Source organism: Tachypleus tridentatus, chromosome 9 (assembly GCF_004210375.1).
Source record: "Tachypleus tridentatus isolate NWPU-2018 chromosome 9, ASM421037v1, whole genome shotgun sequence".
Classification (NCBI taxonomy): Eukaryota; Metazoa; Arthropoda; class Merostomata; order Xiphosura; family Limulidae; genus Tachypleus; species Tachypleus tridentatus.
In genome coordinates this window covers 74,602,623-74,628,445 of record NC_134833.1, presented here as the reverse complement: position 1 = coordinate 74,628,445, position 25,823 = coordinate 74,602,623, and the positions used below count along the sequence as shown (strand labels likewise).

Here is a 25,823-nt window from a genome sequence, read left to right as displayed (position 1 = left end):
CGAATATGCATCTTTTATTGATTTCTTTTGTGAAATTTACGTCTTTTAGTCTCAAAACTACGTGTTGTGGTGTTTCGTCTATGTATTGCGTTATGACGTTTTGTGACCAATTTGTACGTGATGAAGAAAAATGGATATTTTCATAATCAACGTACAGGAATTAGTGTAGAATATGAAAACATTTCAGGACAATAAAACTATCGCATACCTGTGTAATTTAAAAAAGTTGGTGTTAAATAGAACTAGAAACCTTTACCTTAATAATTATTAAATCCCCATTATCTTTCCTTAGTATATACATCGATTAGAACTCGCATATTGTGTAACATGTCTGATGTTAATATGTCACCATTAGCTATAGATGTGTACGACTCTTTATTAAAGCTAACGACAGAAATATTTTATCTCATGTGCTTATTCATATTATACTTACTGTTAGCCATTTCTGTAATACTTTCTTAATAGGGATCTTTAATGAAAGAAATCCTAATTTTTCGAAAGCACTAGTTTATTGTTGAACATTTAGATAAATTAAATTTCTATAAACTTGCAAGTCACAATGTATCCAAAAGAAATTATTTTACATCGATGTAACCCAAGTTATAGCCACACTTCTGGAAAAAAACGTAAGATAAAATTACAATCATAGTTGTCATTGTTATGAATGACTACAACAAGTTAAGTAAGAAACAGTGATCTTACAAAAACTTTACTGTATTAAAAGGACTCCACACGTTTTTGCTTTGATTCATTCAGGTAATAAAAATAACATTTTAATACAAATATGGTAGTGCAAGAATGACTTTTAATTCGACACCGAGATCTGGTTCAATACAACAGAAAATGGAAGTGCAAACCTTTCAGACAACAGCAAGGATTTATATATCAAAATACAGGTGTACAAGCTACCTTCTGTAAATATTTACAATCACTCCATTAATCTCTCAGACTACAATCTGTTTTTTACCAGGACAATACCTATAGAATTTACCTTTTTATTCCTGTAACATTTTGTGACTAATAAACTTACAATTGTACATTCTTCATTACAAAAAAAAAGTTTCAAAGAATGCCAAAATATCAGTCCATTATTAAATATAACAAAACAAATAATTTTTTCGTGCAACCATTGTAAATACTATAAGGGTAAATAGTCACATTGTAATAAGACTAGAAATGCTATTAGCTGAATTGTAGCAGCAATATATATTCACATATTTATATACTAATGTATTTGACTGTAGACATTCATAACAGTATTTATTGGTTAACTGTGCTTAAAAATTTCAAATATGTAAGCATGGTTATTTTGAAAATTATAGTTATACATTATATAGCAAAATATAATTTGGAATTATCTTACTCTCAAAATTGTACATGTTGTAGGATAAAATACATAAACATCATAAAAAGGTGTACATACCAACTACTGATTTATGAAATATTTTTCAATATTACTTAAACTTATGGAACTTTTTCAAATCATGGTTAACAAATTCATTTCATAGATTAATATTTCCATATAATGAAAGCCTGTTGTGGCTTCTATATTTTGGCAACTTAAAAAATTTCCCAGAATGGTTAAATAATACTGGGTTATATAAAATACATCAGATTCATAATTTTACCATAAATTTAAGATTTTTAAAGATGTTTTAATAAACTATATTCACCTTCATTTAAGTCTAAGTATTGGTAAATATTTCTCACCAAATTTGGAAAACAATATTTTTCAAATTTTTCTCCATTTTCTTTTTTTAATTGTAGTCATCAACATCTTAATCTGCTATTATGTACAATACTGTTCAGGTTTAAGATAATCTGCTATTATGTACAGCATTGGGTATCTTCTACATACTTTTTACATGTAAGATACAAATATTTCGTTTTTGAAAAGCCTGTAGATGATGATTAAAAGCTATAAAATTAAAAAATAAATAAATAAAAACACCAGTCAAGTATTTATTACTAGAACAGTGGTGTTTCTAATAAGACTAGATCAATATTAAAGAAATTTCTTACACTAGTTTGACAGTTATTAGAACAACATTAAGACAATTAAAGTAATGAGTAAATTTTCCAAATGTAGCTATGAATCCAGGATAATCATGGTTTCACACAAGTAACAAAGCATTATTAGGAAGACATGTTGCATAGCTAGGCAAGTCACGATTCACTCACTAGTTAACTCATGTTAGCTATGACAAGTCAAAATGGGATGAAAAGTAGTATTTTTGCAAAGATAACAATAAGAAGAAAGATAAAGCTCTACTAAAAAACTGGAAAATGTTCTACTAGTGCCATACTGCATTTCAAAAATCTAAACATTTTTATCCCATTTTCTGCCATTAAAGCTAATAGAGTCATTTATTTCTATGTCAACTATTTAATATGGAACAACTACAATGTAATAATGTGACACATAGCATATCTGACTCTAAATATACATGGTATTTCAGGCTGATGCACAGTTGCAAGGTAGGCTTTTATGCATGTTGATAATCCTTCCAGTAGTTCATAAAAGTTATGGAGTCATTCCTTGTGATTAAAAGCAACAAGAAAATAATTTGAAGAAATAAAGATGTTGTTATGGTAAATCAAAAATAGCATAACACTGCTGTTTATTATACAAGTACTGTAACAAAGTGCCATGTTGGCTGTTAATACAATTAGAATATTAAGCCTTAAAATCACACAGTTTGACTGCTTAAGGACATGGGTGATTAATTTGTGCCAAAAACACCTTTGATTTTTTTTCCCCATGGTAGAAGATATTGTCTTTTGAAAAAGTAGAAGATAAACTAAAGAGCACACTACCTGTTAGGTGTACTCAAAAGCAAATTTAAGACAAAGAAAATATACATTATGTATAAATCATTACTACAAACACACACATAACATCCAAGGTTTATTTCATATGTATTTCGTAAAGAAAAAATTACTTTTTTTCATATAGGAATTTAGGTTTGGCACGTTCATAAACTTGTTTTTATTTAACCAAGTGCAAAGAATCTTATGAATTTTTAGGATACTTGTGAAAAGAAGGATTAGTGTCAAAAACAAAAACACTTTCACAAAATATGAAAGGTAGTTTCAAACTTTTCCATTTAATTTTCTTAATAGTATTACACAAACACTTTGTAATCTCATATTAACGAAATTTTGCAAGGAATAATAAATTTTCAAGCACTAAACAAAAACGTTAATGACCTCAGTATGACAATGGGAATAACTTCAAGTTATTTTTTTTTAACATTCAATTGAGTAACATGACTAAAACAATGACTAGATATATTAATTAAATTATGTAAGAAAATATACTGAGTCTAAAGATCAAATAAAAGAAAGTTTGTTTAGAAAATATATATTGAATTTATAGCAATCTGAATCCACCAAGTGTTTTTTGATTTATTTCTAGAGCAAATGTTCTCTGGCAATCATGTTCAATGTGTGGGTACATAATTATACATCTTTATATATATATATATATATATATATATATATCTTCACAATTAATATTACATGATTTATCTTACTAATTTCCTATCTTAAGACTGTACATTTGTTGTAAGATAACTCTGCTCATTCAATTAATGTACAGAATATTTTATTTTTCAAATTTAAATAGAATAATTTTGAAATTAAGTTAAGAGAAAAATAAATTGAGGCAATAAATTAGGGATAACAAAATGCCCAGTTAGGCAAATGAGTCACATATATACAAATGAGGCAATAATAAACTAATTTAACGAAATTAAACCTTACCTATTTTCAATCATCACTGTCAAATTACCTCCCCAAAACAAACTTTTAATAAATTAAATATAAACCACAATATTTGTACAACCTAATGTGTTACAATATGTGAATGGCACATAAAACTCTGTACATTTCAACATGACTACATTAGAAAATAATACAAATCCTCTTTCAACACACTATAACAATAATGACCAGCAGTTCAACTATACAATGGGGGTAACTCTATTAATACTACTATCTCACCACTTTTCTTTTCAAACCATCCTTGGAAACTAAACTGGAACTTCTGAGCAAGTAGAAGATGAAACTTCCACAAAGACACTGCATATGAGCTGAAGGCGAAAGAACCAATTCTGACCCTCACACCAGTATATTCCTGTCCTATCTCCTTTATGTAATTTACAAAAAATCATTCATTGTTCACTGAAGTAGACTCCGATAGAGGTGTAGTCAACAAAGGACTCCCTTTTGTTTTAGTTTTTAGTAGGGAAACCCATTCTTTACTGTGGTCATGGTAAATTTTCCCACTATCCTGATCTTCTGAATTACCTTGATGATCTCTTAATTCTTGTGGTTCTTTTTTATTGCCCTGGTTACCTTTGGCATAATTCAAGTTATCAGTGTTTCCATGGCTGCCATTTATATTATCTTCAGTGGTGGTCTTTAATGGTATCATTAAGTGATAGTTTTCCATTTGTTGGTCAGAAGCATCTGTTGTTTTTGCCACCTTGAGTAGCTTTGAAAAAGGAGAACTAGTATAAATAATGTCCTCAATAAATAAGGAGGTATTTTCAATCTCCACCTTTTCCTTTTTGAAAAGATGCTGACCAGAGGTGTGAAAGAAAACAGAACTAATATGCATCTGCTTGTCCATTGAGGGTAAAATGCCAGGATTATCAGTGTTGGCAAGACAAGTAGGAGTATATGTGCAACAGAGATGTCCATCCTAAACAAAAATTAAGTCACTTGTTAAGTATCATTAAATACCAGACAATAATACAACTTACATACAAATTGAATAATATAAGAAAATTAAATCACACTCTAGAAAGGAAAAAAGTGGCATTTTTATTTTTACATTTAGTTCAGTTTTTTCTTAATTGAATGAAGTATTTTATGCAAAAAAATTATACATCAATAATAGTTCCTGAATTTTAAATTTTCCAAAAAAAATAAAAAACTTTCTATATGTGATTTTAATTTCTGTGAATAACAATACATATTTTCAAATTTTATAACTTTTTCTCTAATTGAGATAGTTCAATTATCGTATAATTAATAGAAAATATAGCTTCACTTTTTCAATGTCTTTCAGTTATTGAAAATTAATTCTTTTATTAGAAACGTTACAGTAGAATGCAATTATAAAGCTAATAATTGTTAATATTTAAATTGTTCAATACTATGTTTTAAACAATAATTGCCTTTTCACAGTGTATAGAAAACAAAGCAGGAAATGGAAAGAGTAGCAAGCATGGTGAAGAAAGGACATGCTGCAGTTCTTTGCCTTTCAAAATAAGTGATAAAAATTATGACATGAAAGTAATCACAGAAAAAGTTCAAATGCTGAACAAATATTTGGTACTGAAAATACAAACATACACAGACATAAGATCACAAGAATGTTTGCATTGAAGATATTCTAAAATTTCTAATTTTTGAGATTTATATTGTAAAAATAGTAAACAAAAAACATTTTAATTTTTTGTAACTGACAACTGTATTTAAATATTATTCAAATATGAACAACACACACACATATACAATGTAATTCTTCACTTTTCTTTGTTATCTTCAATTTTGTTGAAACAAGTTTCTTTCTTTTATATTTGATGTCAATGAATGATAATTTTATGCAAGTAGACTGTAAAATTACTTACTTTTTACTGGTAAAATTAAATGTTCATGTTCATTTTTACACATTACATAAGTAAAATATTTTTAAAAAAAGAAACCGCAACTCATTAAATAAAATTTAGACAAAAGTATTACCTGATTCAAACTAAAAGTCTTAAATTAGTTATTTATTTTAAAACGAGATTTATTATTATTAAATTTTATAGTTGTAACTAATTAGGATATTTTAGTATTTTTTCAAGGAATAAACTGTTTTATGTAGATGGAATGTAAAAATGTAAGTTTTTTTCTATTTGATGTTAACTGTTGAGGGATTTTCATTCAAGTTAAATATTTTATGACTTTCACTTCAGTAATTAATAAAATAATACCAACTACAATTGCAACATATACATAAGAAAATTTTAACCAAATAATTGCAATACTTTAACATTTAAACAGCTTGTTATTAGAAAGCATTAATAGCAGAATAGAAGTTCATATTTTGGAATAACTTAGTAGGTACAAAGTGAATATATACATATGTATACATACACACTGATGATTAATTGCATTTTATAAAAACATTGTTCCAGGCCCCATATTGTTCTTGAAACTATTTCCAGTGCTGTTGGTATTGCTTTATCTAATATCAAATCATAATATGCATAATTAAACAACACAATATCTATTGTAACAAGTTCTATGAAAGATGGAAAAGGTTAAGTTTTGGACTATGCCTCTTGACAAACTTTTTACACATCCTCTATCATATGTGGATATTAGCATTAACTCCATTTAACCACATACCCATGACTTCAGTATTTTCAGTTCTCTTAATAAAGCATCCACTGCTTTCAAAATGTAATTGAAAGCTTTTGAGCATTTTTCTTACTAGACTTATAAAAACTTTAATTCCTTGATCATTCTCTTGTTAATGGTTAAAAAAACAAGAAATGAATATGTTCACTGAAATGGCTTTTTTAGATCAGCAGTAACGTTCTGTAACATAACCATAATTCTGTAAGCAACAGTGTTGCTTTGGATTAAATTAGACTATGGAGCTTGCTACTGCTCAATATACTATGTGGTACAATTTTTTGTTGTTGTTTCCATAGAAACATTACTGTATTCTTCTTCTTTTCTTCATTCAGCAATCATATTATATGGATACTCTCCAACTCTTCATAGCTCTATTTATGATAGTATTGCATGTAAAATAGAAAGACTTTCTCAGGAACAAAATAAACATGTTATTCATACTGTTACATGCCACATCTACAGTAACATACCACTTATAATTCATTTTTATAAGTTGCAATTAATTCCCTGTATATATGAATAACATTATACTGAAATAAGTTAAAAATCTTTATGAAAGTCAGTTCACCACAGAGCAATGAATGGCTCAAAATTTTAAGAGTGATAACAACAACTGGACTGTTAATAAAGGTACAGAAAGTTTATGATACACTTTTGAATTTACTATATTTACAATGAACAATATTTGAACTGAAGCCACATTTACTAAAAAAGAAATGGTTCTGAGAATACCAGAAATGAAAAATTTATAAATTTCAATGCAATGTATTTAGATACTGACTTTACATTTCATTTTAACAGCCACAAAATATTTTGATGTCATTGTATTTTTCATAATGTATGTATTTAGAAAAAGGAAAAGCAAGGGTATAAAAACAGTGCTGAGAAAACATAAGAGTGTGAGAAATAAGGAAATGTTTCAGGTGAGAGTAGAAAATAAAAATAACTGTGTTTTACCGAAGTGAACTATAAGCCTTATTGCTCACCGAATGTTGGTCGTTCTTCCCCTGTAATTGGATGCCCAGGAACAATATAAGTTTTTATACTCTCAAAAGTATTTTAAATATATACAGTTGTGTACAGTACTTACAGTTTATAATAACATAGGAATACACATATTTCATTTGTACATATCATATAGGTTTTAAAACAAAAATTATTGATAAAATAGTAAACCTAACTGTTAAATGTCAAACAATTTTACTAATTTAAAAGATACCAGCTGTGATAATGTAAACAAAGACAATTTCAAGATCTTTTGTTTTTCTTTTATTAGGGAAGTGTATTTTTTATTTTTCAAAAGAGTGGCTAATTAATAAAATGTGTATTTTAAAATTAGGATACAAAACAGATGTTTGAAAATAACCAACACTGAGAATATTCAACACAAGTTTACACTATATACAGATTAATTTATAAAGAAACTTGAAACACACTTGGATAACTATTTATAGATATTAAAAAAAATTCATGTGAATAATTAGCCATTTTAATCTCTTACATAATTTACCCAAAATAACTTGGGCACTCTCCATGTTTCAAAAAATATCAGTACAAGTTAATTTGGATGAACTAATCCTTCCCATATTTTCAATTACTTGTCAAAACTTATTTGCATATTAATTAATATGTATTACAAATGATCATCAAAAAAAGCAAAATAAACTAATTTTTTAGCTAATTTAAATAAACAGCCTGACATAGAAAAAGTTAATCTATTACTTTAAAACTTAAGAATTTTTTCAGACAGTGTCCCATCAACTGCACATTCGAGACTTCCACAAACTTGCACCATTTGACCATGTAAATATCAAGATATAACCACCATGTTATTTTGCATATTTGCAAACCAATCATTATATAATTTGGTTTTTTTTTTATATTTTTTTTACAAGTTAAGAAAGAACTGCATCATGTTCAATCAATCACAAAAATGTAAATAAACATTTCCTGAAAAAGAGGAAAAATAAACAAGTTGAGGGAGATGAAAAATGGTTAATTAGTAGAGGTTAGCATGATGACAGGCCACTGGTGCAAACTTGTTAGAATCTCATAAATAAAATATGAATCAGAAACACTCAAATATAGCCTAAAATATATCAAAATACATGCATTACTTCACTTGTTAGTATTATTAGTAGTAAAAGAAAAACAGACATATTCAAAGACAGGGTTGTCAAACAGTTACACAAAAACTTCAACAAACTTTAATAGCAATAAACATCACAAACAAAAGCATTAAAAGTTAAGTATATTTCAGTTCCAGGATATTATGTGTTTAATAAAGTAAAGTCTTAAGTGTATTTAAATATTTTAAGTAAAGAATATTTGTTTGCATTAATAAACAAACACATGCTCATTTAAATAAAAATATCATTCTACAAATAAAGGTATCAAGATATTCTGTCTGATAACACTGAAAGTTCTGTATAAAAATGTATGATTTCTTAAAAGGATGTATTTAACTCCTACCTTGCAATTACAAGTTGTGCATGGGTCATGCCCAATAGGAATTTGTTCTCCTGACTGATATAAATGTCCCCTGTAAGTGCAGCCATGATCATGGTGTAGATTTGTAGTGATATTTCCACTGACTTCATCTCTACTGAATGTCTGAGAGCTACAGATGTCATCTGCACAACGATGGCAACAATCACCTTCATGACGAACAGGGTGGTCACAAGTCACTGGAGGACACTCAAGTTCCCAACAGTCTATCTCCCCAAACTAAAGCAACAATTAGACAAGTTTTCAGCAAGTAATATACTTTTTAAATCTGGTGACTAAAAATAACATCTGTTATCATAGGTTTCACATATTGAGAATAATAAATTATGAAAGTGTGATGATGATAATTTCCTTAAAATATAATTAATGACAATTCAAATTTTATCCCATTTTTTCTTTCTCTCTCTGTCTGTCTGTGCGTGTGAGTAGGTGGGTTTATTTCATGCCACCTCTATTTTCTAAATAATACCTTGTATAACAACACAATGCTACCATATTATTTCTATGGACTAATCAACATTCTAAAAATATATTTTAACTACTGAGACAGAAGAAATACAACTCCAGTAAGATTTTCCCTTTCACAACATTTGTTACTAGTTTCCATCTTCAGTAAAGTGAATTCACATAAATGTTTGGAATAATAAAAATAGATTTGATATTTCTTTCATGGAAAATTATTTTAAAATTATGGAAAAATTACATTTCAACAAATTTGTATCTTATATTTTTGATGAGGCTACTTAAACTATCTACTGCTATCCCTAATCTTAAACTAATGACCTGAGGGAAGACAGCCATTCAACAGCAACATAACATCCACAATCCATAATAATGGATCCACTGTCACTTTTAGAATGCACATAATGCTTAAAGTACATGCGTGCATGTAGTGGGCAATATTTTATGATATCACTACATCTAGATATCTATCTTAAAGCCAGCTCATACCCCCTTTTACATAAGTGAATGTAGTATTGATATAAGTTAGGATAAAAATATGAGCTTCATTTATCTTAAGGATTAATCAAACCATTACTTACATCATTAACTTTACTTACACCTTGTATTACTTTATATTATAAAAATAATTCTCCAAATACATTAAAGATGCTTGAAACATTTGAAAAGGAACTAAAACTTTTTTTGACATAATATATTGCTAATGTGATATTGTTGTGTCTTTATATCAGAGAGAGCTAATCTTTCTTAAGGCTATTCACTCTGTAAGATAATTCACAAAAATATTTATAGTAAGTTACCAATTTTCGAAATTTACTTAAAAGGGTTTCTTTATGGATTTTTTAACAAAAATCAAATTATTATTTTGTGTTGCTTATAATTAGTTTTATTTTTTAAAACAAATGTTTCAATAAAAAACTTTACGAAACTTTGTTACATTTGGTAAAAAGTCCCAAAATCAAATTTACAGGCTTGGATATAATACATTGATTAAATTAATACTTAGAATAACAGGCAAGTTTCCAACCACTGCTTGTGTAAATTATAGAAATTTCAAGAGAAATGATCATAGAAAAAATAGGTAACAAATCAATGCTGAACAGAGGAATTGAACTTACTAAGCATTCACAAACTTCACACTGATAAACCCAACGTTCACCATTGCAGAATATTCTTGGTACTTCTTGGTGGTGACAATAGGATGAGAAGTCACAATTAGGACAACAATCAAGATCAATGTCTGGTCTGCTACAGTCACACTCTTGTTTCTTGCAAGTAACAACACCACCCTTACATACGCACTCTGTGCAAGTTGAATCTGCAACTAACCAGGTTTCACCATCCAGTTTCTCAGATCCATAATATAAGCAACCTATAACAAAAGTCAGTATTTAACTGGATTCAAGCTTTATTAAATACTAATCGACCCTATTTACTTTAATTAAAAATAGCATCAAACATATATTTATATTTAATTTTTTTCAATTTTACAAAAATACCTTTCTCTTTAATGAAATGCATAATTTGTGTTTTATTTCCACCTGTTTTTGCTATTTATAAAAGTTGTAATAATAAACCTCCACTGGAGCCTATGATGCTATTACCTCATATCTTTGAATTGTTATATCTATTCTTAAACTTTTTAACAGATTTGAATAAAAGAGAAATACTAACACAAGGTTAATCACACTAGTACTACAATTTCACCAACTTAGTTTAATATATGATGAATTCTATTACTTCTATAAAGTGAAAAATAATTTTCTGATAATTATATTTTTGCAAAAATAACTATAAATTTTGAACATTTTAAGAATTCAATATATATGTAAAATATAGTTTTAGAATAATACTTTTAAACAGTTAATATTTAGAATTGGTTAAACACAGATTCAATATAATCAACTCTTCAATTGGAACCAAAATATTATCATTATTATACATTAAAAATAACCAATGACAAAAATAGAAACTAATATCAAATATATCCAACAGAAGATGGACAGGTTTGCAACTAAAAAACTTTTCATTAAAAATACTAACACACCATTTAAAAATTTCACTTTAGACAAACACCTCCAGGTTTTATATTATATATATATATATACAAGTTCAAGAAAAAGATGGAAGAAAACTAACTTAATGAGCAAGTTGAGTTTTCCTGGCATTCACAGATATAGCTTCCATTTTTGTTAATACAAACAGCTGATCCATGACAGGTATGAGTGTTTTCCATACATTCATTAATGTCTGTGGAACAACCAAAAGTTACTCCAGTTAAAATACTTTCTTCCTTCAAAATATGCAAGGTTAATATTGAAAAGAAAAAAATGTTATTTAAAATTTGAACTATAATAATATGTCCAAAACATACACAAGAGCCATAAGACTATTTCATAGAATTAAATTTTAATTTTTTTTTAAAGTATAGTCACTTGTTGTTAGTTCAACTATTAACTCAAAATTTGTTAACTGTTTTTGTATTTCTCATTTATGTTTATATTGATGCATTTTACACTAACATAATTTAGTTCTACTTTGTAGTATAAAAATAGTAATTTTATAGCAAATATATTTATTACACCTGATTATTGTTCAAATAAGCTTAACTGTTTATCATCATATGAATTTAAATTATTCCAAGTTTAAATCAGTCTAATGTTCTACTCAAACAAGCAATACAATTACCTAAATAAGAGATTAGAAGATAATGAATTTTACCATAATTAAAAAATAAGTACAATTAGTTTATCAAATAGCAATAGGTTTTCAAGAATAGAGACAAGTTAAGACTAGGGAGATTTATATTTTTAAACTACTATGCTTTCAGAAATATTTTCATTATTAACAATCCAGAAATAACAAATACAACAACAGCATATCAAAGGACATTTTTATAACATAAAAATCAGAAACATGACATTCATAGGATACCTATTAAAAAGTACACTTTAAAGTTACAAACTAGACACACACATACACTCAATAACTGATAGTTAATTTCAAAATATCCTTTATTATAACAACTAAATTTCTGAAGTTAAATAGTGAAGAGATAATCATCTCTACATTTTTTTTAGAACAAGTCTATTTGTATTATTAAACAAGTTATATTTCCTGCATTTATTAAATCATTTAGAATCATGCTATTTACCAATATTATGTGAGCTTACACAAGTTTGTTGTTTTAGCAGTTTTCACCAGTTATTATTTCAAATCTTTGTTGTTCTTATATTACACTCTACTCAAATACTTTTATTGGCTATTAGTTTCAATGTACATTAATGTTTATTTTATACATGTAGATGAACATATATAACTTAGATTAATAATTTTTTCATATATTAGTGCATACAAAATATAATTGCTAACTCATTCAGGAATACAAGGACAGCTTCCATTTTTATTAACACTAACAGCTGACTCATGATAGGTATGAGTGTTTTACATACATTCATTTGTTGCTAAGTCACTGAAGAACATGATGAGTGAAAAACAATTTTTTTTATCAACTTACCTTGACACATGACACCATGATAGTTATTATCAAAGTGACTCTCATAACCTGGACGGCAATGACAATAATACCACCCAGGCATATTGACACATTCTGAGTTTGGGTGACACTCATGGATTCCCAACTTACACTCATCAATATCTAGTAAAATGATAAACTGAAAGTAGTTAGAAATTAATCTGTTTAAAAATTAACAGTTTATTTAAACAGGCTGTTTATTTGAGCATCACAGCTTATAAAAACAAAATAGATTCAGTTTGGTTCTATAAAGTTGAAGCTTACTGGCTACCTTCTATTAAGTTATTTTAATTTAATTGCTACATCCTTAGCTCCACATAAAATCTTTCCATTGCAAAAAAAACAGTAGTTCAAGTATTGCTCCAAGTGGCACATACAACTGCATTTTTTTTCCCCTTTTACTATCAACTGTTATCAAAAACACTCACAGATATCACATGCTAAAACACCATTTTTTACATGCAAAATATATCATAGGTTAATTAAACTCAAACCTTTATCTACATTAGTCCTTCAAGCCAGGGGAGAGTTGAACAAAGTCAATAGTTGTACACACTACTTTAAGTTGTGCTACTAGTAAACATTTCTTTTCATAAAATCAATTCACTATCAATCCTTGTATATTATAATGAGTTAGTAGTGAAAGTATTAAATTGAACTACTAGTAAGCATTTCTCTGCATGCAATTAATTCACTATCAATCCTAGTATATTATAATGAGCCAGTAGTAAAAGGGTTAAGTTGAGCTATTAGTAAGCATTTCTCTGCCTGCATGCAATTAATTCACTATCAATCCTCTTACATTATAATGAGCCAGTAGTAAAAGGGTTAAGTTGAACTACTAGTAAGTATTTCTCTACATGCAATTAATTGACTAGCAATCCTTATATATGACCAAAACCTCTTAGAATTCCTTTGCAATAAATACAAGTACATATACAAAAGAAAAAAAATATGTGCTTATCATTATGTATATTACGTAGAGAAGCTGGTTTTATTGTCTGTTTATTGAACAAATATTTACAGAAAAAACCAAATACACAAATTAAACCATAAAAGTTGTTTTAGGTATTGTACTATCACAGTGACATACTACTTTATGGATTTTTTTTTCCATACTTAAAACTCACCTAGTTCACAACTTGGTCCAGTGTAACCCTGACGGCAAGAACAAATACCTGGAGCCACACACTGACCACCATTTAAACAAGTCTGATTGCACACAGCTAAAAAAATGAATAAAAAGGATTTTCAAACTTTTAAAATGTTATGAATGTAAATCAAATAAGTGATGATTAAAATTTTAAAGTATTTCTGAACAATTTAAATTCTTCCTTTATGAGTCTATAATAACATGTCAACCACATGCATTGTCAATGAGGCCTTTCACCCAGTACCACAGATCTCTCAGGCTAACTGAGATATGACAGACATAATGACTGAAGTGCTACTTATAATAGCAAACTGCTTGACAACAATTATAAATTGTTTTCTAACTGGATACTGAGGCTTGAATTTATAAACTTACATTGACATAAATATCCATTTCCAACATAACCTTCTTTACACTGACACGTGTAGCTTCCTTCATTGTTGTTACATATAGCATTTACATCACAGTCATGCTCACCAGTAACACATTCATTTATTTCTACAAAATAAAGACAAAAATGATATAGTTACCAAACAATATATTTAAAATATCAGTTAAATTACAAATAGTGAGTTACTTGATGAAAAATGAAATGAAAACATATATCCTCCATACTACCACATCTTCCTGGTAATAAGTTTTGGATATTTTCATCCAAAGCTCTTCAACTTCTTATTGTAACATCATTTGAAAACTGAAATAACAAATGTATTTCAGTATTTCATTTTGTCTAAAAATGACTTAGAAATATATAATCTCCAAACAACTGAACTCTTACTTAAAATTAATATGAGTTTAAGTAAATCGAAGATGCACGTTACATGATATTTTACAACGTATCAGGAATGGACACCTGGCAATGACTTTACACATTAAATTTAATATTGTATCCTTGAAACTTCAAAATAAAATAATACTATCTGTTTACATAACTTGTTTCCCAATTTTAAAACTTTTGAAAATATCTAATTCTGCAACTATAGTTTATTCAAACAATTTTTATAAAAGTTCTGGAAAACAAAATTAATTTATCAGAAACTTAGCCATACCAGTAACTCATTATAAAGATGCAAGACTAATGATTATGTATAACTATGCATTAATAATTTTTCACATTACATCAAAAATCATGTGCATTTCAATGTTAGGGAAGAACAAGAACAATTATACTATGACTTCATCAAGTATGACTGTTTAAAAGATTTACCTGTACAGTAATAGTGATCAACTTGTCCGTACCCAGGCAAACATTCACAAACATAGCTACCAGGTACATTAACACACTTTGTATAATCATGACAATGATGACCTGTGTGACCTCCTTTTTGAAGACATTCATTCACATCTAAAAGACAAACATATCAAATGTAAATATTCTAGAAATTAGTAGATACATCATACATCAAAGAAGAAAAACAAAAATGATCTATGACCCGATTTGTGCACTGGTGTTGGAAACTTTATTTTTGTGGCTGCAGTATTATTTTGTTAAATATATTTTTCACCTTTATAAACTTAAATCTATTCAACACACACACACACACACACACAATGCTTACTTTTATGTATAGTATTCACCAAAATTTGCCTTTTCTCTGCAAGAAAATTATTACATTTAAATACAGTATGTACCTATAAATCATTATCTAGGTTTTCAAAGTTTGTACAAAATAATGAACTAAACATGAAGACAATGAGAAATCTTCATTAAAATGAAAACTTATGAAGAGAGTTTAAGAAAAATTGTGTTAATTTTCATTCACTGACTTTATAGCATCTTCCAATAACAAGGTGCCCACTGGTCCATCTCATCCACTTACAAAAAACAAAAAAGTGCAGCCCCGATTATATCAACCTTCCTTAAATTTACTGCATTCACCACACCTGAAAGTTGTCCAGCCCAAAACCCAACACATCATCCTGTTAGAAAAGTAAAACTATCTAATCTGAAGATAATTCCGACTTGCCAAAATTTATAGTTCAGTACTCCCCTATCATTCTCTTCACTAAGTACAAAAAGATCAGTCCAGCAAGGCCAGATGGATTAAGGCATTTGACTCATAATTTGAGGGTCACAGGTTCGAATCCCTGTTGCCTCAAACATGCTCACCCTTTTAACTGTGGGGGTGTTATAATGTGATGGTCAATCCCACTATTCATTGATAAAAGAGTAGCCCATGAGTTGGCAGTGGGTGGTGATGGCTAGCTGCCTTCCCTCTAGCCTTACACTGTTAAATTATGGACGCCTAGCGCAGATAGCCTTGGTATAGCTTTGATGAAATTAAAAAAACAAAACAAAAAGATGATGCATCAATAACATCAACTTCCTTACTAATATTAAACATCTCAATAAGATCTCCTCTGACTCTTCTTAATAAGATAAGGAATTCAAGACAGAACACAATATTTCAAATGAGGCCTAGCCATTCACCTATACAATGAAAATAATAACCTCTCTTAACTTATATTCAATATTTCTGAAAATATAACTCCACATCCTATTTGTTCTACCACTAGCAACAGCACACTTCTTGAATAGCTTTAATACAGTATGATGAACTGGAACACCAATATTCTTTTCTCCCATAAAACTAAGATTAATCATTCCATCAAAATTATAATAACCTTGAACTTATAACAATTAAAAACCATCTGCCAGTTATTTGCAAAACTCAACAAATTATCTTAATCCTTCTGTTAAAAAGGAGCAGCACATTCCTGATTAAAATGTTGGTTGTTACTGGGTATATCATAAGACACATTAAACAATTTATTGGACTTTCTTTTCAATCTAGATCACAGAAATGACTAAAAAAAAACCAAAAAAAACAAATGTTCAGCACTGAAGATTTAGGTACACCATTTGTAACATTAGTCCAGTTTGACTAAGCTACTTTTAACAACCATCTGCTTTCTTCCCTTCAACCATTATGCTAAATTCAACCATCACACACTGCAAAATTTTTTTCTACAAAGCCTTTTATATGGTTGTCAAGTAAGTTCTAAAAATCCAGATATAACAAATCTACATCTCATCAACATAAACAACAACTTCTTCAAAAAAATGTGAAAAAAAAGATTAGTAAGGCAAACTTTTCCCCAAAAGAAACAAAAATTTAAACTTCATCACAAGACTGCCAAGCATCTTTTATCAGCTTTCCCAAAAGCTGATGTAAGATTAAGCAGTTTATAATTACTTGAACAATCTTTATTACATCCCTTGAAAATAGGAGTAGCATTAGGAAACTTATAATCCTTTGAAAACTGCTCGGTATTAAAAAATATACAGTTTAGTCCTTATCCTCCTTTAAAACCCTTGGGGAAAATATATGATCCAGTAGTCTTGTCATTTTTCACACAAAGAAAAACCTGAAAAAATGGTCTCTAAATTTTACAGCTGCATTGCATATTACAAAAACATCATTACTTAAATTAGGAAATCACAATTATTATAATGAAGAATAACATGATTTGTCAAAGTTAATATTGCCAAAAAACTATACCTTGACAGTTTTTTCCATCTCCCTCATAGCCAGGATTACAATGACAAGTATAACGGGTGTGAAGATTGATACACTTGGCATTAATGTGACAATCATGATGTTTTGAACAGTAATCAACACCTGAAAACAAAATTATACAATAAAGCAAAAATAGTAAAATGTTTGAGATATAAAAACTAATATTTGTTTGTTTGGTGTTAAAAACAAAACTACACAATGGACCATCTGTCCCATGTACAAGTTAGGTATCACAAACCAGTTTTTTAGCATTATAAGCCATCATACATACTACTGAATGAACTACTGAGACAAAAATTAATATTCTCTACAGAAATAAAGAAGACTACATTACACTCTGTTACTGTTGATTACTTTTTATGTTGATAAAACTAAGGAAATTCCTATTGAAAATTATAGAACATATGGTTCTGACTCTCCTGCAGACAGAGCTGGATTATTTATTAGGTGCAATAGGCACAGTGCCTAGGGCCTACAAAAACTATGGATCCATGAAAATTTTCCTTAATTTTTAGTTTGACTTACACAACTGGTAGGGCCTACAAACAGAAAATGCCTAGGCCCTATGACTGTCTTAACCCAGCACTGCCTACAGAAACTTATTTCAAAATATACACCAACTGAAACATTCTGATGGAAATACAACATGAAAATAATATGAAAAATAAATTTTAAACACTGGAATTTCTATTTTATCATTAAACTTATTAACCTTTGCAAACTTTACAACATTCTCCTTCAACAAAAAAACTATCTTCTTCTGAACAAGGTAGAGGTGGACATTCTTGGATTCTCTCACAGTTCATGGTACCATCCTAGAAAGTACACATACAAATTAAATAAAAATAACACCCATTTTGAAAATTAAAAGTATATTAAAATCAAACTGCTGCATTACAATGTACAAGTACTGAGGTATTTGTTCAGACATCTGTTCATTTTATTCAGTTCTCCTTTCTACAAACTCATCAAGAACTACATTATATAGTTATGAGAAAAAGTTTTGTTCTCTCCCTCTCTTTATGTATTCACTGTGTGTATTTCCCTGGGCAGCTTTTTTTTCTATATATAGTTTTTCTGAATGTATTGTTTTAAAGAGATTTTATTTGTATTTGTAATATTTGCTACACAGAAAACAAACTGAAGGAAAGACTTTGATGTGACAATAAACCTGGTAATAATTATAATAGTTATAGTAATAGTTATAGGTCTAATTGGGCTTTAAACTTTTTATTTGGCTGATTTTAAAATATTTCTTGAATTACAATTTCACATTTAAGATTATTTGTTTTTCACTATTAGCTGATTTGAACAATCTAGTTTTCTCTTACATTACAATAGCACTTTTGACACATTCCTAGTTTCTTCTCTTCACCATGGTCATAGGTCTTTCCATCCATTAGGCATTTTTCTATAGGAGAAAAAATATATTTATTATATTCCTAAAAAAATGTTATAATCTTTTGATTATGATACTTAAAATATAATCTACACTGATATTCTAAAGATTTGACATTTGGGTTTTTACATTTTGTATTAATATAACTCGTAGCATTAAATATATTTATGTGTAATATTTGGTTAAAAGTACAATTAGATAGTTTCAAAAAAGCTTTGCTATGACAATATGGAAGGGCATTTTTTTTTAACTTTTAGGGGTGACTGATCATGGCAAATTATCCAATCAACAGTGGCTGCTTTATTTCAGTGAATACTGGATCAAATCTAATACTTTTGTGTTCAAACATCATGTTAATAACTAAGTGTATGTAAAAATTTAATAATCTTATAACAACTTAGAAACATCTAAATGCTTACTCAGGCATGTTGGGCAACACTTTCCTGAAAGCTGAACAGGATTTTTACATGATGTTGCATTGCATTGTTTATGATGACAAGTGGTTTTTCCTCTCTAAAAAGAGCAGAATCTTAAATGAATTCTCAAAAAAGGCATTATATATGTAATTAATATTATATTCATTGTTCTTTTAAAAATTATCAACCTTCAGGATCTTGTTTTTTTAATTATATAGATTATATTAAAAAAGAAAAATTGAATCTATTCCCTTTTGCTAAATTCTTATATTGAAAAAGTTTTGTAACATCAAAGACTACTCTTCATGTGTTATAAAATATATAAAAACCAGAAAACAACTAAACAGAATTTCATGTTGTTAATTTAAATTTTATAATTTTACATTTTCCTGATTTTTAAACTTTTGAAAACCCAAGTTAATAAAATAAATGATCTTACTAATAAAAAGGAAATTAAAAGACTTTAAATTAATATCAAAATTATTTTAAACATTAACTTTAAAATTACTATAACAAAATAAAAAAATGTCACAAATAAAGAATATTAATTGTGAAAAATGTTTTACTTACTTTCTGTTTGATAAATCTTAATGTTTCTTTATTTATTCACAGCACACTTAAGGTAACTCTAAAATATGTAGTCTTGTTTATTAAACATTCTTGATGAATGAATATTTTTCAATATCAGTTTCCCTATTAAAATTGTAAGAAAAAATTAATATTTGAAAAAGCTTCTTTAGGATTTATTTAAGAGGAGTTAGAAAGCAAGATGTATAATAAATAACAGTAATATATTTAAACGTATCTTAAGTATACTGTAGATAATTAAAGAAACATTAAGTTAACTGAAGACAAAATAAGAAGGGCATTCTTCAAAAATAATATCTGTACATGTTGAACTTGTGTATGATAGTAATTTTGATATTAATGGTAAAAATACTTTGATGCTGATGTTGAACTTTTTAATTAGGTTTTGGTCTTAAGCATTAGTAATAGCTTACAAATTATTCCAAGTTTTTAAAAGTTAAAAATGTAAAAAAAAAAATTAAAAATACAAATTGAAAAACAAAGTTTCTATATTTTAAACAGATTTTAAACTTAAACTTGTTGCTTTTCAAAAATGTGTTTAGTTATTTTCTGGCTTTTTATAAGTTTTTTTTTATACTGGAAAGTAGTCTCTGATGCTACATAACCAGTTAAACAATAAGTTTGATAACGGATATAAGTTTTCTTGCACATATTCACCTTGATTTATAGTTTATATACATGTATGTGAATACATTGACACACACATAAAAATGTTTTAGCAATCTGTGTACACAGCACCCAAAATTAACCATTTTGTTTAACAAGTTACTTTTAAATAACTGCAATAACAACTTATCTTCTGATGGTTAGAAAGGTAACACTATTTCTAGATTCTTATTTGTTCTCAGGAACATGCATATCAACTTAATAATATTAGATAAAATTACATTCAATTCTAACAATCAGCTTTACTTGGAGCTCATAAAATCTCACAAAGTGTAAAATAATTTTCTTGAAAGTAATTAAAGAAATTAAGTTAAGATCTGAAAACAAACAACCAAATTCTACACACCTATTTTCCCATCTCTACAAATTTGCATCAACTCTCTAAAAATGTACCACACAATTAAATTTTATGTCAGGATTTGTTTGTATATGATTTACAATGCATGAACATGTTTCAGCAAGTTTTTTTAGCATACAACTTTCTATACAATTTAATTTTCTATGCAAAGAACCTAACACACAAACCATACTTCACATCACTTAATAAATAAATAACTTACCAAACATGAACAAACTTCACACCCAACTTCCCATGAGAAGCCATCCAAATGAATTGTTCCATTTACATGGCAGTTATTCTTACACTCACATTCTTCTACAGAAGCCAATCTCTTTTCTGCCTGAGCTAACTGAAAAATAAAACACTGTAAACTTTATCTTTTGAAGAAATTTTTAATTAAATAATTAATAAGAAACAATTAGCTCATGAGATAGTTAAGTATAAATTCCACACAATGACTATGTAAGTTGTATAGGACCTGTGATTACAGAAAATGAAACAATAACTTCAGTTTTGCATATACTCTTTAATAAACTGATGTGCTATTATAGTACAATTTACAGCTTTTACAGTAAGTAAGATTAGTTTTAAGAAACAGTATAATGCTTCAGTCACCACTGTGATCATTATAAAGTACACAAGTTAATGGCTGCACTAGTGATCGAAATGTTGTACCTGTTCTAAAAACTAATCTTACTTACTTAATGTAAAAGCTGTAAACTGTAATAAAATATATACTTTATCACTAAATAAACTCATGTCTGTTTATTATTTTCACTTACGAGTTAAAGTTTCAAAGTTTTGTACTAAATGTATGCATTTCTCAGAATTTTTACTATTTAAATTGATGATATACTCTTTATCATTAATTATATACTAAAATATTTTACATTTTCTAGCATATTGGATCAGAGTTAATCAAAATTTGTTTTGAAACAACCTTTATCTGCTGTTAAAGGAATAGAAATAATCTAGCTAATACTGGCAATTTCTTATGCTAATATTTAAGAATGTAATCATTCCTTCATTACAACTCAAAAGAATAAATCATTAGCTATATGCAAGTTATATTTACAATACAACCTAAATTTTCTTTGATCACAAAATCTAAGAAGCATGTTTAACTGTTCTAAGGTATGTAAGACTGGAAAATAAAAACATTTTATGCTATACATTTTACCTTGAAATGAGACATTATGTTTCAAAAGCATGTACAAATACCATCATACGAGGATTTTCTATTTACCACAGCTAACAGTTTACAGAAAGTTATTTGATTTACATACTAAAATTACAGGCTTGTAATCAAAATAATGTTTTCATGTTTCCACAGATGTAAAACTACAATAATCTAGGTAAGGAACTGCTCACAAATTAAAAAGGCTTAATGTTTAAATAGAAGAAGAAATGTTAAATTCTGCTGATTCAAAATCAGCTACATTTTATCAGATTTATATGTTAATTTTGACAATTCCTAAAATAGTGAGAACTGTCATGCTAAAAATTTATTAAATATGTTTAGAGGGTTTACAGTAATTAGTTTTTATTACATGATAAAATAACATGTAATAAAATATTTTAAACTTAATGAAATTAGTAGGTACATAATTGTCAGTAATATCAGTGAAGTATTGAACAAAGTGGGTAGCTCCAACTTCCTAAGATTTAATGTTTTTAGATAATCAATAAAATCAGTACTACCTTACGTAAGAAACCAATGACATTACATGAAAAAGAAATTAATTTTTATTTTTGCCAGTTTCTTCACAAAAAACATTAGTTGTGTGTAACTATTTTAATACATTTATGGACAAGAACCTGTTGGTTCACCTAGGCTGTTCTAATCTACAAAACTATTACAATAAAACACATCTCAAAACAAACTCTTATCATTCAAGTATTTGGAAAGTCTTCCCTTAAATTCCATAAAACCTATTGTATTCACCACATCTAAAGACAATTCATTCCAAAAGCCAAGTGTAATATCACTATCACAGCTCAAATTTGTGATAAATTAGTGGTGCTGGAAATGAGAAGCAATTGCAGTTTAAGAATCTGTTAATTGTTAAATTCAAGTTAATTCTAAAGAATGAAAATTTGATATTTCTACCTAATACCAAATTGTAAGCATATTCTAAATTTTTAATGCATAAAAACAAACACCATTAAGAGACAATCTTTATCATTAACTACCTAGGCTAATGACTGCTAACAGTTTTGTTAGTTCGTGGGAATTAGTACATTTTAAAAGCATTTTGTGAATAACAAAATACATACCCTTTCTGTTAACAATTTCACATAATTTTCCAAATGGAGAACAGACATTTGTAAGTGCCTAAACTGACCACATGTTGGACATTCTATTAAAATAAAAAATTACAAAACAGAAAATAAATGTAAACAACAAATATAGGGAAAATTCATACAACTTGCATTAAAATCACAAAAATACTGCATGAATTATACAAAATTGTCTGTAACTGATCCAGCTGAGTTTACCATATTCATGATCAGATAAAACATAAATGTGTATTTTACAGTTCCATACATTGTTATCAACAGACAGCATACTGATACTCAACACTATTCTATTTCAACTGAAACAGACATAAAAGATAGAAATGTGATTTTAAACGTAATACTAAAACTTTCACATCAACTACACTTATTACATATAAAACTTCAAAAGTTAACAGCCAAAATGTGAACAGAAAATAATTACAAGCAATTCTTGGTTACAACCCTGTTTTGTTTCAGTGCTACAATTATGTTTCACATTAAAAGAAACCTTCACTGAATGTTTTATCATAGTATTACCTAAAACATACCTGTGTCAAGATGAGGGCACTGTATGGTATATCCATGTGACCTTCCAATGATTTTTGCATCCTGTACAACTCCCTACAAAATACTGTTTTCATTATAACAACCTTTTAAGTTATTAAAACTTTTATGAAATAAAGTTGTGTGTCTTTTATGATAAAACTCCACTTCAAATGTTATAGTATTATTTGTAGTTCCATTGATACTTCATTTAACAGTTAAATGTCTTATGAAAACCATAATTAAAGTTACTTCAAAATGTTAACAATTTAGCATGTGAAACACCTAGACTTCTGTACAATTTTAATTGAATTTAGAAAAAAAAATGCAATTTTTTTCCTTGTGGTATCTTATGACAGTACTAGATATTTAACTACAAATTGACAAATCTGGACTTTACCTTTAGACCAAACACTTACAGGCAATTCAGCAGTATACCATAACCAATATGCAAAGTTACTAATACATGTATATCAACTAATTTGCATTTTATTCTTATTTAAATTACACTTTGACTCTTTCTCTCTTGCAAAAAACTATCTAATAATTGGAAGTACTTAAATTTGTTAATAAAAGTTTTAACAGCTATCAAAAAACTATAAATATACACAATTCTAAATATTTTGTATTTCTATATTTCCTAACTGAAAGAGAGTAAAGATTACTTATTCAACAGCAACATAATTTTGAAAAAAAAAAAAACACTTTAATAACTGTTAAAAACGTGAGAATGATACCACAATTCCTGGATAAAAACATGCATATTCATATTATTGCACGAACCTTCTCCTTCCCTAAGTTATGTAAATAGATGGTTTCTAAACACATCACTGTAAACAATGATAATTATAAGTTGACATTATACAAACCTGGAAGAAAAAGTGCCTTAAATTCCTCTGGCCCAGCCAAAGAGAAGTGTTTTTTGCAGAAATATTTCGATCAATATCCAAAATCACTCGCCTATAAATACGATTGCAGTCTACAAACAAATCGACAGAATTGCCACTAACAGATATTGCCACCTGGTGCCACTTATCGTCAGCTAGGCGATAACGAAATGTTTCTGTATAAGCCACGTCATTATGAGTATAATGTAGACGTATCTCATCTTTTCTGCCGCTACTCTGTATTTCAAGAAACCTGAAGTGAAATAAATATTAAAACAAGTTAATGGACAAGAGGGATACTCTATCATGCATAAGGTTCTATGACAGTGATGAACATAATAATATATATTATACACACACACACACACACACACAAATAGCAACTAATTTTCATAATTATTTATGTCACTAAACAAAATTACCCTTTAGAAAAAATACACAAAAAAACAGTTCCATTAATTAATAACGTAAGACTCATACTGGCAAAAAACGAAGTTCAAAGCCAACAGTTCCAACGCTTGCATAACGTTGTCTTAAATACAAAGGTGTAAAGATAATAAGTTATTTGAGACTCGGTGCAAGCGTATTTATCTTAAACGTTTTTGCTAAAATACATTAAAAATACTAATTATGACTGCACCCGAATATTACATTTTTTGTAACAAACTGATATGAATCTTGTTGGCATTATTCTCTGCTACAATCGATATCACAGCCTGCCAACGGAAAACTGTAGTAGGTTTTTTGCGAACTTTGCATTCGGCGCTCTGAAACTACTAATTGCAATGTTGATTTTGGTGTCACTTGGTGGATGCATTGTACGGGGACATACGTCGCCCACTATAAGGGGTAAGCCCTGAAGATTATTTGATGGCATTAAAACAAACTTGCATCCACAGACTGTCTGCAGGTATAAATGATTAAGTAACTGTTTTTGAAATGAAAGACTAATGTGAATGATAAATCATGTTATTAATATAACCTGTTCCAATCAAATTAAATTCGACACCAAACTACACAACAGGTTATTTGCGCTCTGGCCAACGTTGATATCGAAACCCAATTTTAGTGTTAAGTCCTCAGACCACTGCTTATCAGTAATTAA

At 28.2% G+C, this 25,823-nt stretch overlaps 1 protein-coding gene across 8 annotated transcripts in view; it reads right to left on the bottom strand.

Moving 5' to 3' along the window:
- Positions 1-751: 751 nt before the first annotated feature.
- LOC143225509 (protein kinase C-binding protein NELL1-like) overlaps positions 752-25,823 on the bottom strand; it is a 114,360-nt gene continuing 89,288 nt past the window's right edge. For 5 of the 8 annotated variants that reach the window (XM_076455089.1, XM_076455084.1, XM_076455088.1 and 2 more), the window contains 18 exons: positions 24,701-24,971; positions 23,837-23,909; positions 23,286-23,368; positions 21,229-21,357; positions 19,418-19,511; positions 18,931-19,010; positions 18,312-18,414; positions 17,582-17,701; positions 15,638-15,673; positions 15,286-15,423; positions 14,454-14,576; positions 14,056-14,151; positions 12,908-13,048; positions 11,530-11,640; positions 10,509-10,762; positions 8,893-9,147; positions 7,407-7,427; positions 752-4,708 (listed from right to left, as the gene is read on the bottom strand). In XM_076455089.1, the coding sequence (XP_076311204.1) occupies positions 4,172-4,708; positions 7,407-7,427; positions 8,893-9,147; positions 10,509-10,762; positions 11,530-11,640; positions 12,908-13,048; positions 14,056-14,151; positions 14,454-14,576; positions 15,286-15,423; positions 15,638-15,673; positions 17,582-17,701; positions 18,312-18,414; positions 18,931-19,010; positions 19,418-19,511; positions 21,229-21,357; positions 23,286-23,368; positions 23,837-23,909; positions 24,701-24,971 (2,665 nt within the window). In that variant the 3' untranslated portion in view covers positions 752-4,171. Of the gene's footprint in view, positions 4,709-7,377; positions 7,428-8,892; positions 9,148-10,508; positions 10,763-11,529; positions 11,641-12,907; positions 13,049-14,055; positions 14,152-14,453; positions 14,577-15,285; positions 15,424-15,637; positions 15,674-17,581; positions 17,702-18,311; positions 18,415-18,930; positions 19,011-19,417; positions 19,512-21,228; positions 21,358-23,285; positions 23,369-23,836; positions 23,910-24,700; positions 24,972-25,823 lie in introns of all 8 variants that reach the window. The other 3 variants (XM_076455087.1, XM_076455085.1, XM_076455086.1) reach the window with 3 other exon arrangements.